The sequence below is a fragment of the Fomitopsis serialis genome, assembly GCF_022376445.1.
Source record: "Fomitopsis serialis strain Sig1Antser10 chromosome Unknown B0H18scaffold_18, whole genome shotgun sequence".
Taxonomy (NCBI): domain Eukaryota; kingdom Fungi; phylum Basidiomycota; class Agaricomycetes; order Polyporales; family Fomitopsidaceae; genus Fomitopsis; species Fomitopsis serialis.
Window position 1 is genome coordinate 484,321 of NW_025954978.1, and position 14,880 is coordinate 499,200.

Here is a 14,880-nt window from a genome sequence, read left to right on the forward strand (position 1 = left end):
GACTCATCCACCACGGTCATGTCCTCCGGTGCACTCAACGAGCCTATTGCGGATAGGGAGTCTATTCACAAGTCGTGCAGGTCGCTCGAAGCCGTTGTCAACGTGCTCAATGACTACTGCGAGGCCGCAAATGCGATCCTAACTCTGCAGCGGAAGCTCGTCAAGGCCTTGCGAGATGCGGCGGCGGCGAAGTGTGTGCCTGAGATACCAGGTACGGGAACCAAGCAACGAGACGTTAATTCGCTCAATGGTGCCCTATTAGCGAACGCGCTGAACGTGAGCGCGACCATCTTCGACACGCTCTGCGAAGTGGACGCAAAGTTCGTCAAGCTCGCCGACAAGGAGTGCGACGCGGTCAGTGCGGAGGTCAAGAAATGGTTCAAGAAGCTCGCTGTGAGTGCTCTGCATGTATGCGCCAAAGTGCTGGCCTTACGGCGGTCCGTCAGAAAGAAGAGCGTGCGTACGACGATCGCCTCGCCAACGCCAACGCCAAGCTCAAGCAAGCCGGGCAACTGTACGAGAAGAAGGCCAAGAAGAACCCGCAGGACGCGGCCGACGAGCATGCGCGTTACATGAACATCCTGACCACTCTGGGCCCCGAGATCAACCAGGAGAAGTAGTCAGTACCTCTGTCATTCGCACTTGTTACCGTCACTCACCCCCGGTCAGCAATCACTCGCTTATGGTGACGCGTAGGCATCACTCGACGATACACAGCTTGGCCGCCAGTCTCTCTCGCGTGGCGGACGCAGAATGGCTTCGTTCCTGCGAGGGCGTGCGACGCTCTGCTCCTACCATCGGACAGCTCGGCGAATGGCGCGTCTACTGCGAGGGTGGATGGTCAGGCCCGCTGCCTGCAGACCTACCGAACGGCGAGGCTCCTGATCGTCCCGACCGCTCTGTGACGCCGATTGCCCAAGGACGCGCCGTGACACCGAGCATGGAAAAGTCGCCGCAAGGTCCCAGTACTCCGATGTTGGAGAAGCCTGCGCCCGAATATTCATCGCGTCGTCCGAGCGAGCAGGAGACAGATGCATCTTCACGAGCCGTCACGCCGTCGCACGACTCGTCACCCGCTCCGCCGCAGTATCACCCTGCGAAGACGATAGCTGATGACTCTGTCAGGTCCCTGGCATCTCTGTCGTCCTTCCCCTCACCGCCTACACATTTCCCTATGCCACCTCTTGCGAAGGCCGAGGCTAGCTCTCCGGTGAAGGAGACGAGGCCCGAGTCCCCTCGCGGACCACGTACACCATCTGAAATTCTCTTCCAGCGCAGGACAGAGTCACCTATCCCGCTCGCGCCGTCCGAGACATCACGCCCCCTACCATCCCCCGCCGCTCAACGCGCCGAACCTGCTGCCATTGCCACATCGGTTCCTGTTGAGACTAATGGCAAGGCCGTCGACGGGAACGCTACGCAGCAGGGATCAGATTCGCAGCACTCGATTGCGCCGGAGAGTCCGGAGAGTCGAGAATCGCACGAGCGGCATGAGGCAAAGACCCCGTCCCCAGTGCTTACGCGCGCTGCGAGCAAGAAGATCAAGTTTGAGAGTGCAGCAGTTTCATCAGGTCCGACTAGTTCGATCGGTGGATCTTCGCAAGGCGGTGACCATGTTGACGACGGTGAATTCGGCGCCCTCAGACCTAGGGAAGAAAAGCGGCCGCGACAAGGTGGACCCGTCGACGCGCAGACCTCGCAGCCGATCGAGCGGAGCGACACTGGCATGAGCAACGGCAGCGTAGTGGCTGCCCTGCGTGATCGATATTCACGGATAGTACGCTCGCTACCATTGCTGCTCACGGGGTGCTGCACTGACCCGCGATATCTCCTGACAGCCCGAACAACCTACGTCGCCTCGTAAGGAGGTGCCAAGGTCACCGACGAGCGTATCTAAGATCGCGAACAAATACGAGCCCATCGACGTTGCCCCGACTTCTCCGCGGCTCCCACCTACCTCGCCCGCTGCAGACCGCCGTCGTCTGTCGATGGATACCTCGCGGAATACTCAGACGAGTCATGGTACGAGCCTAATTAGACCGAGAGGTGGGCGTGTGAGCGTGGCGTGGGGGCGGGGCGGGGATCGTCGCACGGCGGGCGTGGGGAGTTTACGTGCGAGCGCAGGGATTGGCTGAGGGCAAAACGCAACTGGCGCACCAAGTCCAAAAAACGTCCTTTTTTGGGGCATAGTTTCGCCTCCCCGCAGGGAGCTCGTCAATTATGGTGTGCTGAATTTTTTCGTAGATCACGCAAACGGGCCCCGGTATGTACATCGGTGCTAACGAAAAAAGCGTCCCCCCTCTCTGCCGTCACTCGCGGCGACGGCTGGTCCCTCCCCTCCATCTCAATGGCAGTCGGCGGCCTGGGAACACACAGCAAGGCGAGTACCGTACCAGGTGAGTGCCCGTGCAAGGTCGTCGCGGCCGCAGGCTGTACGCCCTTAATGGAGCAGCTGCGGTCAGTCGCTGTCGCACAGTAGCTACGTATCGAATATACCTCGTCAACGCTGTGCGATGACCGTGGGCTGGCTGTTCAGGTTGTCAATATTGGAGCCCTGAACATTGACAAAGTTGCACTCACCGTATCGGCAGATAACGTGCATCGCCATTCGCACCACACAGCGCGAACGTCGTGGAAGGCAATCTGCCACGCGCTGTCCCTCATAGCCCCGTCCTTGTCAGGACGGGCTCGCCGTTGTCAGTGACCGACAGAGCAGGCACGAAGAGGCTGACTCACGCTGAATGGTGATCCATCATCCTGCGCATCCCGGTAACGGACTGCGCACAACGCTTCGAGGATGTGCAGCACAGTCGGGCTGGAATCGGGGGACTTGGCACAGATAGTGCTCTTTGAAGATGTGGATTCACGGGTCCGGTGGAAGGCCTTCTTGATGCTTGACATGGGTATCGATGGAGCGAGCAGAAAGTGGGTATGGACGGGCCGGCGCTGAGCCTTGTGCCGCTCGCCGGACGTCGTTATGTCCGTACCACGCTCGACCTTGATGGTGGGGCCATAACGTTTGACACGGGGCCCCGCGAATGAAGCGGATAGCAGAGGTGCGGACCAGGTCTGTGGGGCGCAACGCCACGTCGGCCATGAGCCATGAGCATCAGTACTGGTCTTGGGTCGACGACGTGCCCGAGACGTCGCTCGCCGGACGTCGATCTGTATATACATCGCCGTTCCGGGTACCGTGAAGGGCGCATGCGAACGTGTATGGGGCTGGCGAAGGGTCTTCTCCAAAGTTGGTACGTCGCCTGTGTGTCTCGGCAGGCGCGTCATTATAGATTGTGACACACTATATTCGCATGAGTACTTACGAGAGGATGGCCATGAGCACTTGAGTGTACCCTCAAAGGTACGAAGGACTTGTTGCCTTGACATACTCACCACGTGTCTCATGCTCGTTGTGTGTCGATCCATGTAGACGGTATTGTCGGACGCTGTCGCCCACTCGCGGGTTGGCTGCATGATGGTGTCTATCAGGTAGCCAGAGTACTGGCAGCGCTACCGCGCTGCTCCTTGGCGATCCGAGTCGACGCATGAATGAGTAGACGTGGACAGCAGACGCTGTCCAGTGTAGTAGTCAGTCGGTGTCAATACACGTTGATACAGTCATCTACGCACCATGACGGGCACCCCGCTCGCGGGAAGACGATCCATATATATATTGCCATGCACGGTTGACTCAGGCCGGGCATCGTCGCGGAGGAACATAGGACAGACCGCGCCGAAAGACCTATCCGTTGCATGCTGGTATCAGCAGAGGAAGACCAACACGAAAACACATTGCCCACCTCGTTCCATCATCCTCACAGGCAGTAACACCTCACGAATGAATGAAAGGGGCCCGGAATAGCTTGTTGCCCTTCGGTTGGTCCTTCTAGTGGATGCAATGTGATGTGCATGAGCACCGCTCAACCTCGGACTCGGAGATGTCTGTGCGACGTTGCTCGCACCGTGATATCATCGTTCATTCATCCGCTCGTAACTTACGCAGCCATATACATGTTCCCGGAGTCACCCACCGTACCAGTCATGTTTGAGAATGAACAGACTCAGAGTGCCGCAATACAGAAGATCACTCGCCCCCCGACAGATACTCGGTGTACTATTGGGGCACAGACTCGCTAAGCTTACCTCAAAGGGCATTCGGCGTCGACGCCGGGAACCAGCAACCTTCGCTACCGACAGAGCGTACACGTCTCTGATCACATCACATTTATAATGCATGCCTATCAGTCCGAGTCGAACGAATGTAACTGAGTGCGGAGTGGTCAGTACACTCGGAATCAAGCCGCGGCAAGGCACCTACTTTAGTGTAAATATGACACACGATACTCCCTGACTCGACGTGGCGGATGCTCATCTATCCATAACCGGTCAATGATCAATGTCTTTGGACGGTTCGCACACGTGCGGCCAACGTACCTGTCATAGCCAGCTTGTCACGCAGCTTGTCCACTCGGCAGACAGAATGCTTCGGTCAATTTGACGGCGACGGGTCCATGGGTCAACTGCGCATTTGCACGCATGCAACGACTCGACTGAGCCGCGTGCTCATGCCCCGGCACATGTCTGTCTCTGTCAGTACGTCTCACGCAGACAAGCTTTAAAGCAACCAACCCACTGGCAGAGACGCAGCATGAGTCTACGCACGTCATGAGATTCCGAATCTGACGCATACCGTGCCGACAATATTGGTGCAGACTTACCATATGGTCATGCGTAGGGCCAGTCCCAGTGGCAATCGAGTCAATGTCCTGTCTTCAAAGCTTCACAGCGCCAACGAACGTCGAGGCCTGCAGTACTGCTGAGTATTACACCGATCGAGCAACTCGGCGGAGTGACAGTACTCACTTACTGGTATATGGTGCACGTCGCGCGCGTGCGCTTCATTGAAGCTTGACTCAGGCCGTAGTAGCTGCTCTCCAGGTTTCATGGACAGTTAGGGTTCATCGCGCAGGGACACAGATACGTACACAAACCTACTTGTATTGAGCCACCAGGATTGGGCCGACTTGGAGTTGAGCCTGACTTGTGCACAGCTTGAGACTATAAGTCACTCGGAGCATCCTGCCAACGCACGACCATTTGAACGGTGAGCGTCTGATGTTCTATATTGGGAAGACGGTACTTACTTAAAGCGGCTCGTACGAGCCCTCGGGCTCGCCGTGACTAGCACATTTGATGTGAGCTCGCAGCCTCTGCGGTTGGAAAAGAAAGATTCAAAGAGACAGTGAGTATGAATGTGTACACGAGCTGTAAGGAATATACTCACTAGATGCACGTTCGTCCTCAATGTTCGTGGCAGCGGTGGACCAGAGATCAGGATTCGAGAGTGAAGTTGGTGAGCCCCGAGCGAATGGTCAAGCTTCAAGGCGGAGGATGTGTGTGCGCCGAATCTAGGCAGCCGACTCGGAGGTGCATGCTAGCATAGTGTGGGCATCGGGAGTGGTACGTCCTGCAATTCTACCCAGCCTATATATTCCCCGCCGTGTTCGGCTCCAGCATACATAATGCCAGACTTGTGTCAGAACAGCCTTGATAGCACATGTCCACATTCGCCTCGATCCTCGCCTCAAGATGGTGCCACAAATCCACGTCAACGCCACCAGAGGTTTCTTCGGATGCTAAGTGCTAAGTGCTCAGCGCTCATCAATCAATTCACGCCACAATTCTACTCACCCATACACTCTGCTTCGCTCATGTCTCCCAGTTGTGCTTCAATATGACTCAGACCCAAGAATATTGAGTGGGAGATTCAACCACACAAATTCAGCATTGGGCTGTGACAGCTTAAGCAGCAACTGCAGAGAACTCAATCACTCTTAGCCTTACTCAATGCTCGTCGACTGATGTCTTCTCAGCCATGTACCGAGCCGATTTCATCACTATCACTGGCATGGAATGATACTTACGTGTATAGCTATCTTCGATACTGAACGTTGAACATTGAACTCCAAGTCGGAACCTGTACATCGGAACAGGATGAATGGACATTCACGTAGTAGGCCCATCATCCTTATCAGTCACATAACAAGTCAATGAATCACTCACAGTCTTTTGGTCACAGGTCACTTCATGGTGTCCGGCACGTAGAGCCCTGGGCTCCGACGGAAGTGCGAGGTCGGAGGGCAAGCTACTCATTATGGGAGTCTGGTGATCCTTCGGTGAGCTTTGCCAGATTTAGCGACTCGCTGTTATGGACCTCGATGCAATGGTGCTGGCATTTCAACATATTGACCTTCAAGACTGTAGTACTCGTAATAACACAGTACTTGTGTCAAACGTTAGAGCCAGTTGAAGCTTCGAGCCAGAGTGAGAAGCCGGGCCGGGCCATGATACTTACCAGGTGCACTCGGATACTACTAGACGTGACCCACTTATGTAATCCTTCGTTCGTGAATAGCACCCATATGTGGAGACCCGGGCTGCGACTCAGATGCACGGCAGCAGCAGTGACATGAGTAACAGTATATAGACGAGACGGGGTACGTACACGGTCACGTCCTCAGAGGAGAGGAGGATCACGACGCGTGCGCCGCAAGTCGCACTTCAGAGCTTCAGCCACAAACACCACTCTCTCCCGTTTGCTCACTCGCTCGCTGGTCGAAACGTTGACCCCTTCTCTTGTCAGTGTATATGCGGCTGTAATGCAATTACCCAAGCCCGTCTTTCTGGCTGGAAACGAAAACACTGCGGCCCGCTCTCGGGCACCGTCGGTGTTGGCTATCCTCCGACTCTGGGCCAACCGCCACTGCATCGTCTTTGCGCTCGGCTCGTCTGCTTTAAAATCTTGCTTCGCCTTCGACAGCTCAGTCCTCTGAACGACATAATGGTCTCTGCTTCCCAGCCGTGCTCGCAACCATACGTGTGCAGTTGGAGCTGCCACCACACGTTCTCGTGGATACTCAACGAGTTCTACCAGCCACCGTGACACTGGGATATCCGTACGCTCGACAGATCCTGTCCAACAAGCTATGATCGAATGGTTTGGTCGGGCCGTGTAGTGTGGGGACGGGTATCATCATTCCGGTGAGTCTGTGTATGCGCCTGCCTCCGAGAAGTGTCTCCCGCTACATGCGTTGCATCACTTGTATGATGCAGAGAGGACGCAAGCGGGACTCACGTACCAGCTATTTGGTCGTGATTGAATGCGTACGCTGGAGCTACATGTCAGTCCGATTTTTCCTGGATCATTCGACTGTGTGCGGCGTATGCGGACGCCGCAATGGGGGATTGACGTACGTCGTATGCCCGGTTGCGTCGCATATGCGCTGTCATCCATGCTGCATGTCCACCGGGGCGCTCGTAGTCTCAGGGCGCGGCCGACAGTGCATCTCCTTGCCAGTCCGTCGTCGGGTCAATACTGTGACCGTGTTCGGCATTGGTGCGAACATACCACCGGTCAAATGTTCGAGTCGGCGGCCTATCATGTCTTGTACCTGGACAAAACAGCCCAATCTCTGTATTTCCTCGCCTTGTGTTTCCCACCATAGGCGCAAAGGCGGAGACATACATGACAGCAATTCTGTCCTCGGCTCTGAGCCAATTTTCATCTGCGCGTGATCTCACCGCCGCCGCCGCCGAGTGTATATAGGCACACAAATGCGAGATGTAGTTCCGCCGGCCATGACAGTTGGAACGGTGATCTAGGCGAGCAGACGCTTTCATGTTCTGTACCTACCGGTACCTTGCGATGGCGTCACCGTTTCTCGACACAGCCCTTCGCGTCGGCAACTTGAAGCTCGCATCAGGCACTGCGAGTCACTGCGGCGTTGTCCGCATGACCGTCCCTACTTCCCGTCGATCGTCAGGGAGCCGACGAGTGCAGTATTGGTACAGACCAATCACTTTTTAGCCCCGTTTGCGATGACAGGCGCTGCGTAATGTGTGGCTGGTCACTCTGAGTAACGTCGCCGATTGGTAGCCATTGATTATGAAGGTTTTCCGGAGCTCCCGAGCAGTGTCTGTCGAGGACAGCGCTTGTACGACGCTGTTCGGTTTGTTTCCTGGATGTGGCATGCCTGATTTTCATGACGGCGTCGTGCTCGAAGACATGATGGTGCATGGAAGTGCTGTCGGCGAGCGGCCAACGACTATCGCATCATCTAACTGGTGTACAGGGTGCCTGACGCCCCGCCTCCCCGCGTCATTGTCGGGTTGCCAGTGTACAGCAAGTCTGCAGTCCCATTCGTGAACGAAACCAAATGCTGCACCCGCCTGCAATACAGTGTGACCAACTGTGCACGGGCAATTGCGTCTCGTAATGATTTTGCGCACACAAGTTGACGTGAATAGAGGGAGATGATCAGTACTAAACTCTTCCGCAGTATCTACACAGTGTCCGTGCGAAGCCCAGTATCTCGCAACAGACCCTGTCGGTCTGTGAGCAGCTGCTGACCGTGACGATCCCAGTCAGCGATGCCGTGCTAGGCCATGTAGATGATGGGTGTCAGCGCGAGATGCCCATGTACAATGGTGTGCAAGTCGGGCGGAATACGCAGGCGACTCGATCGTGATCGGTATGAGTCTCGAAACACACGAAACCGCGTCACGATGTCACAGTGTTCAAGTTCAGAACAACGAGGGATGGATCAGCAAAGTGGTCTGCGGCCTGTGTGCATGGAGTACAGGTGAGTGTTGCGTCGACAAGGGTCTCGCATTCGCCGTCCGCATGAAATGGCCAACTGCGATATGCATGCCACGACGAGGTCCCAGTAAGTACTGCGTACCATCCCGTTCTGTTTTTGACAGCACGGCAGGACGTCGCTGACTCGTTGTCAGCCATTCCCGTGTCTTTCACACATCGAGGTCGGTACGCAAGACATGGATGTCAGTACCGACCGATTCTACATAAATCGTCGCCAGACTCATATCATGCTAACCGGCCGCTATTTGTAATGTTGTCTCCCTCTGCTTAATTCTGTGCAATAGTGCTTGCGTTTGCCTCGATAGCTCTGTGTCCATGACGTCTAAGCTGTCGGTCTGCATACTCCTCGGCGCGGCTCCGCAAAGCGAGGGAAATTCAGCGAGGCTTGAAGCAGATGGTCGGTGTCGAATCCCAGCAGGATCGAAACATCGGTGAGTCCCCCGTACCCCCATACATCCTAGTTCATTATACATTGCCTCGGAGCCTTGGCAGGAAACCCGGTGCGCCGTTTTGTCGATTTCGAACCGTTTCGTGACCGTCAAGACCCGAATCGTAAGCTTAGCTGATGATAACACTCGACGTCACCGCTAAGTCGGTGACCTTACCGAACACAATGCGACTCCGAGTCGGCTTGTACACGAGAGCCAGAATCGTAATCTACAGGTGTGTAGTCACTTCAAGTGCGCGGCCTGTTTCATGGTCCCGCGGTTGACCCTCGAAAGCCCACTGGCGTGTTGATACTCGCAGACTGAACAAAACCAGTCACTCGATGACAAAACCACGATATGTTCTTTGTTCACAGGGGCGTTGGATGGGTATTTTCAGTGTCGAGCCGGTCGGATGTCGTGGATAACTCGTCGCCTGCGATATCGGTACTACGGAGAACGCGTGAACGTCGACGTATAGCCGACCGAATAGATCGCCTGGGCACGCATTGGGCTTGCCACTATCGACACTCGTGCTTTGCCCGGTCCTATGCTTCGACGTCCCCATTGTCCTTGACGGCTCCGTCACCCGGCCAGGCCACTGCCAACTCGTGAACTATGCGACCTGATCCGCAAGGTGGACTCTGGAAACGATATGGTTTGAGTGTACATAATCGGACAACGTTCGACTGTCTGTTTCTGGGTCCCTCCGCTGCTCATCGGCGAGTCGCCCATCTCTCCTGCGAAGTCATGCAACGAATAGCTCTACGCATCGACCTCTTGACAAAGAATTCCGCGCCGCGCCGCGGCCATGGCGACAGGTGTTCTTGTGGGTGGTAGACCATCCGACGAGTGCCCTGGCTGTTCTCAAGCCTTTCTGATGGCCCAGGGCGCTGCGATCGTCAAGGAGGGCCGCATACTCGGTCAGGAAGTGTGTCACAACGCACAGGTGCGTGATACCCTCATCACACACGGCCTGTTGCCTGGCTCGCTGACGCTCGAACACCCGCAGACGAACACTCGCTGAGAAGCGCACGAGGTGCATGGAGGGCCGATGGTAGAGTGGCGAAGGTCACTGGATTCATCCAGCAGCAACGAGGACGTGCTCGCACCACGTCTCTGGGTGTGGATGGAAGCCGTCGCCGTCACGTACCGATCCACAGCTCGCTCAGCACGGCCTGTCCACGGAATATCGTAGGCGAAGGCCGCCACGTTTCACGTCCGCCAAGTATCATAGACAGCTCGAATATATCTATTTGCTGCGACACTATGTACATGGATTCTTGCCCTACGTGAAGCAGCCTGTACGACGTGCCTGTCGTCGCTGACGACACCAACTGTCTATGCGGCGGGGACTCGGATTGCAGCCGTACGAAGGCAGGACACACCGTGACCGATGCAGTAGATACCAATACCAATGCGTCCGTCGCATGCGCAGCTGACCGTTGTGAGAGGGCGGGGCACTGTGGGACAGCTCGAGTAGCCTGTGCCAACGGCTCCAGCACTGTTCGAAGCCCTCCGAAGTCGCGCCCCGCATCACAGCTCCCGCCCCGCGTACTGCCCACGCCGCCCCGCACGTCCCCGCCATCCGATCCGCCGGAAGAGAATGCGTCAGTATCAGAAAACACCGTGACGGCACTCACCTCGTTGCGGCCACTCACCGGCGGCGGTCCATGGACGTGCTCGTCCTCGGATGCCTCGATGCGGGCACCGTGTCTGTCCGGCGGACGAGCGGACGAGCGGGCTGCCTGATTCGCTGACGGAGCGTGCCGACGCCCGCGGAGGGACGCGAGCGTGACTCGACGAGCTCGGAGGCGAGCACCCTCCTTCGCAGGCTGGACACGAGGAGAGCGTGCCGCGCGGAATGGAAGGGACACGCATGCGCTCTCGCACGTTGATGCTGCACGGAATCCCGATCGTACGCCTTCTTTCCGGCTCGCCAGCGCGCACCGTAATGCACTCTGTCGAGACATGCATGCCCGGTGGACATGCCCTCGCGCCGTCCGCCTTCGGGTTGCTTTGCGCACCGGCGAATCTGAGTGAACTCACCACGCCGTCCAAGAGGACCGCATACGTCTCCTGCAAAACCCACAAAGAATTCCCTCGCGGCCGATCTTTGGTGAGGAACGTTCACGAGCCGTGCCCGATCAACGCGTACATACCACCCGCCGCCGGACCATCGAGCGTGGACCCGTACACCGCGCCGGTGGCGATGGGAAGGCTGTCAATACCCACGGCAGGCATGGTACGATGTTCGCTTCCGCGGACATCGTGCACCGGAAAGGCGACGGCGACTTGGCCGCTGGCTGCCGAGCAACCCACTGCGAGCGATCGCGAGGTATAAAGTTGGGAGCTGTAGACGGAGGAGGACATCGGTGAGTCGGTTTCTGACCGCATGGAAAGGGAACGTACTAACTCTGCGGCACTCGCAGCCTCGCTCGCGCTGTGGGCGTGCTCGGTGACGGCGACGGGCCCTATGAGGATGCGCAGGACGTTGACTGGTGGGCGTCGTCGGCAGTCGCGATGATGGGAACAGGTAAGCCGTCTATGGTCTGGCCGCGGTGGTGGGACTTGCTGACGACGAGTGCCCTAGGGTGCTGCTGGGTTCTTGCGACGGCCGGTGGACTTGCAGCGAACGGGAGCTTCGTGGACGGCTGCGGAGGAGTAGGACAAGGGGTGAGTGAGGGCGCACGTCGCAATGCTTGTGTCCGCACGGTGATGTGCCGCGATGCGGCACGAGCGAAAGGCTCGTAGGTGCGGCTCTGAGTGACCGCCGATGCGTGCGCTGTAGTAGTGAGTGCTTGTACGTAGATCCGCGTGGACCCACTGACCTGCGCCGCGTGCCGCATGCATGCCGCCTAGGCACGAGGCGTGTTCGTCGGCAGTGGCGGCGAGGCCGGTGCAGTACTGGTGGTGGGCGCTTGTACACAGGTCCATAGAGCAGACCGTTTCGTGCGTCGTGCTCCGCGATCCGTGGGCCATCCGTTGGCTGTAGAGTGAGAGATCGTCCTGGGAGCCGCCTGCGCGCTGCGCTGTGTTGTTCCCGGTGCCTAGACGAGAGTATCGCCGGTTTCACGTGGCCCAGCACTTGTGGTACGCACAACGGTCGATCTGTGCTACGCGCCAAGTCGACCGACAGTTGCGGTATGCACCCGCACGTCGGGAGGGACGCGAGAAGGCCATGCATGGTGGAGAGGACCGCGGGTGCTCTGGGGAGCGTCGCACAGAACATCGTGTAGCGAGCCGTCCCGGGCATCGTTTTGGTCTGAACGAGTTGCAGGGGCCTCGTACGATGCTGGCGTATCGTTTGGCATCGTCCCGGCGCGTGACACGCGATGCGTTGGGGACGGGGGAAGGCGGGAGCAGGTCGGCGGCGGGGACTGAGGAGGCGCTGTTTCTGGATGAATGCGCGCGATCAGAGAGAAAAGACACAAACTGACCTCGGGCGAGCCAGAATGACGCAGAAGGGGCGTTGGCGGTGTCGACAGACTCGTCTCGGCTATGCGCATCAGGACAGAGCGGCGGAGGGGCGGGCGGGGCGACGAGAGAGACGGCGGAGGGACGGCAGACAGCAGCGAGGGGACGAGAGCGAGCGAGCACAGACAGCGCAGCGAAGAGGTGTTGACACTGTTGAGCTATCGAGACGGACAGGGCGGAGAGAGCGTTTGCGGGCGCTTGCAGCAGCATCATGGATGCAGCGCGAGCGGCGTGAGTGGGCTGAGCAGCTGCGGGCGGAGGCAGCGGGGCACGCGAGGTGCAGACCTGGGCAAGACGGCATCCTGCGAACGCAGCGAGGACAGCGCAAGCCTAGTGCGTGAAGGATACAATAGCCGGCAAAGACAGACGAACTCAAGAACGCGCTTATGTACGTTTCCTGATTTAGCTGTATTTGGTACGGTACCCGACGGCTGGGCGCTTAGCGTTCCGTCGCGCAGTCAGTAGGCTGGCGCTCGTTGTGCGACTCATCCACCACGGTCATGTCCTCCGGTGCACTCAACGAGCCTATTGCGGATAGGGAGTCTATTCACAAGTCGTGCAGGTCGCTCGAAGCCGTTGTCAACGTGCTCAATGACTACTGCGAGGCCGCAAATGCGATCCTAACTCTGCAGCGGAAGCTCGTCAAGGCCTTGCGAGATGCGGCGGCGGCGAAGTGTGTGCCTGAGATACCAGGTACGGGAACCAAGCAACGAGACGTTAATTCGCTCAATGGTGCCCTAGCGAACGCGCTGAACGTGAGCGCGACCATCTTCGACACGCTCTGCGAAGTGGACGCAAAGTTCGTCAAGCTCGCCGACAAGGAGTGCGACGCGGTCAGTGCGGAGGTCAAGAAATGGTTCAAGAAGCTCGCTGTGAGTGCTCTGCATGTATGCGCCAAAGTGCTGGCCTTACGGCGGTCCGTCAGAAAGAAGAGCGTGCGTACGACGATCGCCTCGCCAACGCCAACGCCAAGCTCAAGCAAGCCGGGCAACTGTACGAGAAGAAGGCCAAGAAGAACCCGCAGGACGCGGCCGACGAGCATGCGCGTTACATGAACATCCTGACCACTCTGGGCCCCGAGATCAACCAGGAGAAGTAGTCAGTACCTCTGTCATTCGCACTTGTTACCGTCACTCACCCCCGGTCAGCAATCACTCGCTTATGGTGACGCGTAGGCATCACTCGACGATACACAGCTTGGCCGCCAGTCTCTCTCGCGTGGCGGACGCAGAATGGCTTCGTTCCTGCGAGGGCGTGCGACGCTCTGCTCCTACCATCGGACAGCTCGGCGAATGGCGCGTCTACTGCGAGGGTGGATGGTCAGGCCCGCTGCCTGCAGACCTACCGAACGGCGAGGCTCCTGATCGTCCCGACCGCTCTGTGACGCCGATTGCCCAAGGACGCGCCGTGACACCGAGCATGGAAAAGTCGCCGCAAGGTCCCAGTACTCCGATGTTGGAGAAGCCTGCGCCCGAATATTCATCGCGTCGTCCGAGCGAGCAGGAGACAGATGCATCTTCACGAGCCGTCACGCCGTCGCCACGACTCGTCACCCGCTCCGCCGCAGTACACCCTGCGAAGACGATAGCTGATGACTCTGTCAGGTCCTGGCATCTCTGTCGTCCTTCCCCTCACCGCCTACACATTTCCCTATGCCACCTCTTGCGAAGGCCGAGGCTAGCTCTCCGGTGAAGGAGACGAGGCCCGAGTCCCCTCGCGGACCACGTACACCATCTGAAATTCTCTTCCAGCGCAGGACAGAGTCACCTATCCCGCTCGCGCCGTCCGAGACATCACGCCCCCTACCATCCCCCGCCGCTCAACGCGCCGAACCTGCTGCCATTGCCACATCGGTTCCTGTTGAGACTAATGGCAAGGCCGTCGACGGGACGCTACGCAGCAGGGATCAGATTCGCAGCACTCGATTGCGCCGGAGAGTCCGGAGAGTCGAGATTGCACGATCGGCGTGAGGCAAAGACCCCGTCCCCAGTGCTTACGCGCGCTGCGAGCAAGAAGATCAAGTTTGAGAGTGCAGCAGTTCATCAGGTCCGACTAGTTCGATCGGTGGATCTTCGCAAGGCGACCATGTTGACGACGGTGAATTCGGCGCCCTCAGACCTAGGGAAGAAAAGCGGCCGCGACAAGGTGGACCCGTCGACGCGCAGACCTCGCAGCCGATCGAGCGGAGCGACACTGGCATGAGCAACGGCAGCGTAGTGGCTGCCCTGCGTGATCGATATTCACGGATAGTACGCTCGCTACCATTGCTGCTCACGGGGTGCTGCACTGACCCGCGATATCTCCTGACAGCCCGAACACCTA

General features: G+C 57.9%; 6 protein-coding genes across 6 annotated transcripts; 3 read left to right on the top strand and 3 right to left on the bottom strand.

Annotated features, from left to right (window-relative positions):
• On the top strand, positions 1–2,058 carry B0H18DRAFT_1209645 (uncharacterized protein; the record flags this gene model as incomplete). Its single annotated transcript, XM_048036329.1, has 6 exons — positions 1–211; positions 263–393; positions 447–619; positions 670–1,777; positions 1,839–1,980; positions 2,039–2,058. Exons 1-6 carry the CDS (start codon positions 19–21, stop codon positions 2,056–2,058), a joined length of 1,767 nt encoding a protein of 588 aa, XP_047895854.1. The 5' UTR covers positions 1–18.
• A 124-nt stretch (positions 2,059–2,182) lies between these two features.
• On the bottom strand, positions 2,183–3,739 carry B0H18DRAFT_995518 (uncharacterized protein). The gene is made up of 6 exons (XM_048045338.1): positions 3,628–3,739; positions 3,321–3,570; positions 3,139–3,257; positions 2,737–3,069; positions 2,581–2,673; positions 2,183–2,528 (listed from the first exon to the last, which is right to left on the bottom strand). The coding sequence occupies exons 2-6, from the start codon at positions 3,469–3,471 to the stop codon at positions 2,310–2,312; spliced, it is 915 nt and encodes a 304-aa protein (XP_047895855.1). The 5' UTR covers positions 3,472–3,570; positions 3,628–3,739; the 3' UTR covers positions 2,183–2,309.
• Positions 3,740–7,942: 4,203 nt separating this feature from the next.
• On the top strand, positions 7,943–9,562 carry B0H18DRAFT_953404 (uncharacterized protein; the record flags this gene model as incomplete). The annotated part of the gene is made up of 9 exons (XM_048042184.1): positions 7,943–8,130; positions 8,348–8,484; positions 8,572–8,639; positions 8,660–8,723; positions 8,761–8,821; positions 8,984–9,087; positions 9,149–9,208; positions 9,249–9,319; positions 9,482–9,562. 9 exons carry the CDS (start codon positions 7,943–7,945, stop codon positions 9,560–9,562), a joined length of 834 nt encoding a protein of 277 aa, XP_047895856.1.
• A 755-nt stretch (positions 9,563–10,317) lies between these two features.
• Positions 10,318–11,798, bottom strand: B0H18DRAFT_995543 (uncharacterized protein). The gene is made up of 3 exons (XM_048045339.1): positions 11,675–11,798; positions 11,240–11,617; positions 10,318–11,195 (listed from the first exon to the last, which is right to left on the bottom strand). The coding sequence occupies exons 2-3, from the start codon at positions 11,476–11,478 to the stop codon at positions 10,739–10,741; spliced, it is 696 nt and encodes a 231-aa protein (XP_047895857.1). The 5' UTR covers positions 11,479–11,617; positions 11,675–11,798; the 3' UTR covers positions 10,318–10,738.
• B0H18DRAFT_1117211 (uncharacterized protein) lies at positions 11,556–12,771 on the bottom strand (the record flags this gene model as incomplete). Its single annotated transcript, XM_048033543.1, has 3 exons — positions 11,556–11,735; positions 12,373–12,461; positions 12,522–12,771. The coding sequence occupies 3 exons, from the start codon at positions 12,769–12,771 to the stop codon at positions 11,556–11,558; spliced, it is 519 nt and encodes a 172-aa protein (XP_047895858.1).
• Positions 12,772–13,039: 268 nt separating this feature from the next.
• Positions 13,040–14,057, top strand: B0H18DRAFT_995554 (uncharacterized protein). Its single transcript, XM_048045340.1, has 2 exons — positions 13,040–13,430; positions 13,484–14,057. Exons 1-2 carry the CDS (start codon positions 13,059–13,061, stop codon positions 13,655–13,657), a joined length of 546 nt encoding a protein of 181 aa, XP_047895859.1. The 5' UTR covers positions 13,040–13,058; the 3' UTR covers positions 13,658–14,057.
• Positions 14,058–14,880: the final 823 nt, after the last annotated feature.

Bases quoted from the DNA above. Each gene is read 5' to 3' on its own strand.
- B0H18DRAFT_995518 (XM_048045338.1), bottom strand. From the start codon at position 3,471: ATGCAGCCAACCCGCGAGTGGGCGACAGCGTCCGACAATACCGTCTAC. The intron at 3,070-3,138 runs GCACGTCGTCGA...TGCGCCCCACAG, and splicing joins TCCGGCGAGCGACGTCTCGG to ACCTGGTCCGCACCTCTGCT. The intron at 2,674-2,736 runs GTGAGTCAGCCT...CGTCCTGACAAG, and splicing joins ATGATGGATCACCATTCAGC to GACGGGGCTATGAGGGACAG.
- B0H18DRAFT_995543 (XM_048045339.1), bottom strand. From the start codon at position 11,478: ATGCGGTCAGAAACCGACTCACCGATGTCCTCCTCCGTCTACAGCTCC. The intron at 11,196-11,239 runs GTACGCGTTGAT...TCCTCACCAAAG, and splicing joins GGTCCGGCGGCGGGTGGTAT to ATCGGCCGCGAGGGAATTCT.
- B0H18DRAFT_995554 (XM_048045340.1), top strand. From the start codon at position 13,059: ATGTCCTCCGGTGCACTCAACGAGCCTATTGCGGATAGGGAGTCTATT. The intron at 13,431-13,483 runs GTGAGTGCTCTG...GCGGTCCGTCAG, and splicing joins AATGGTTCAAGAAGCTCGCT to AAAGAAGAGCGTGCGTACGA.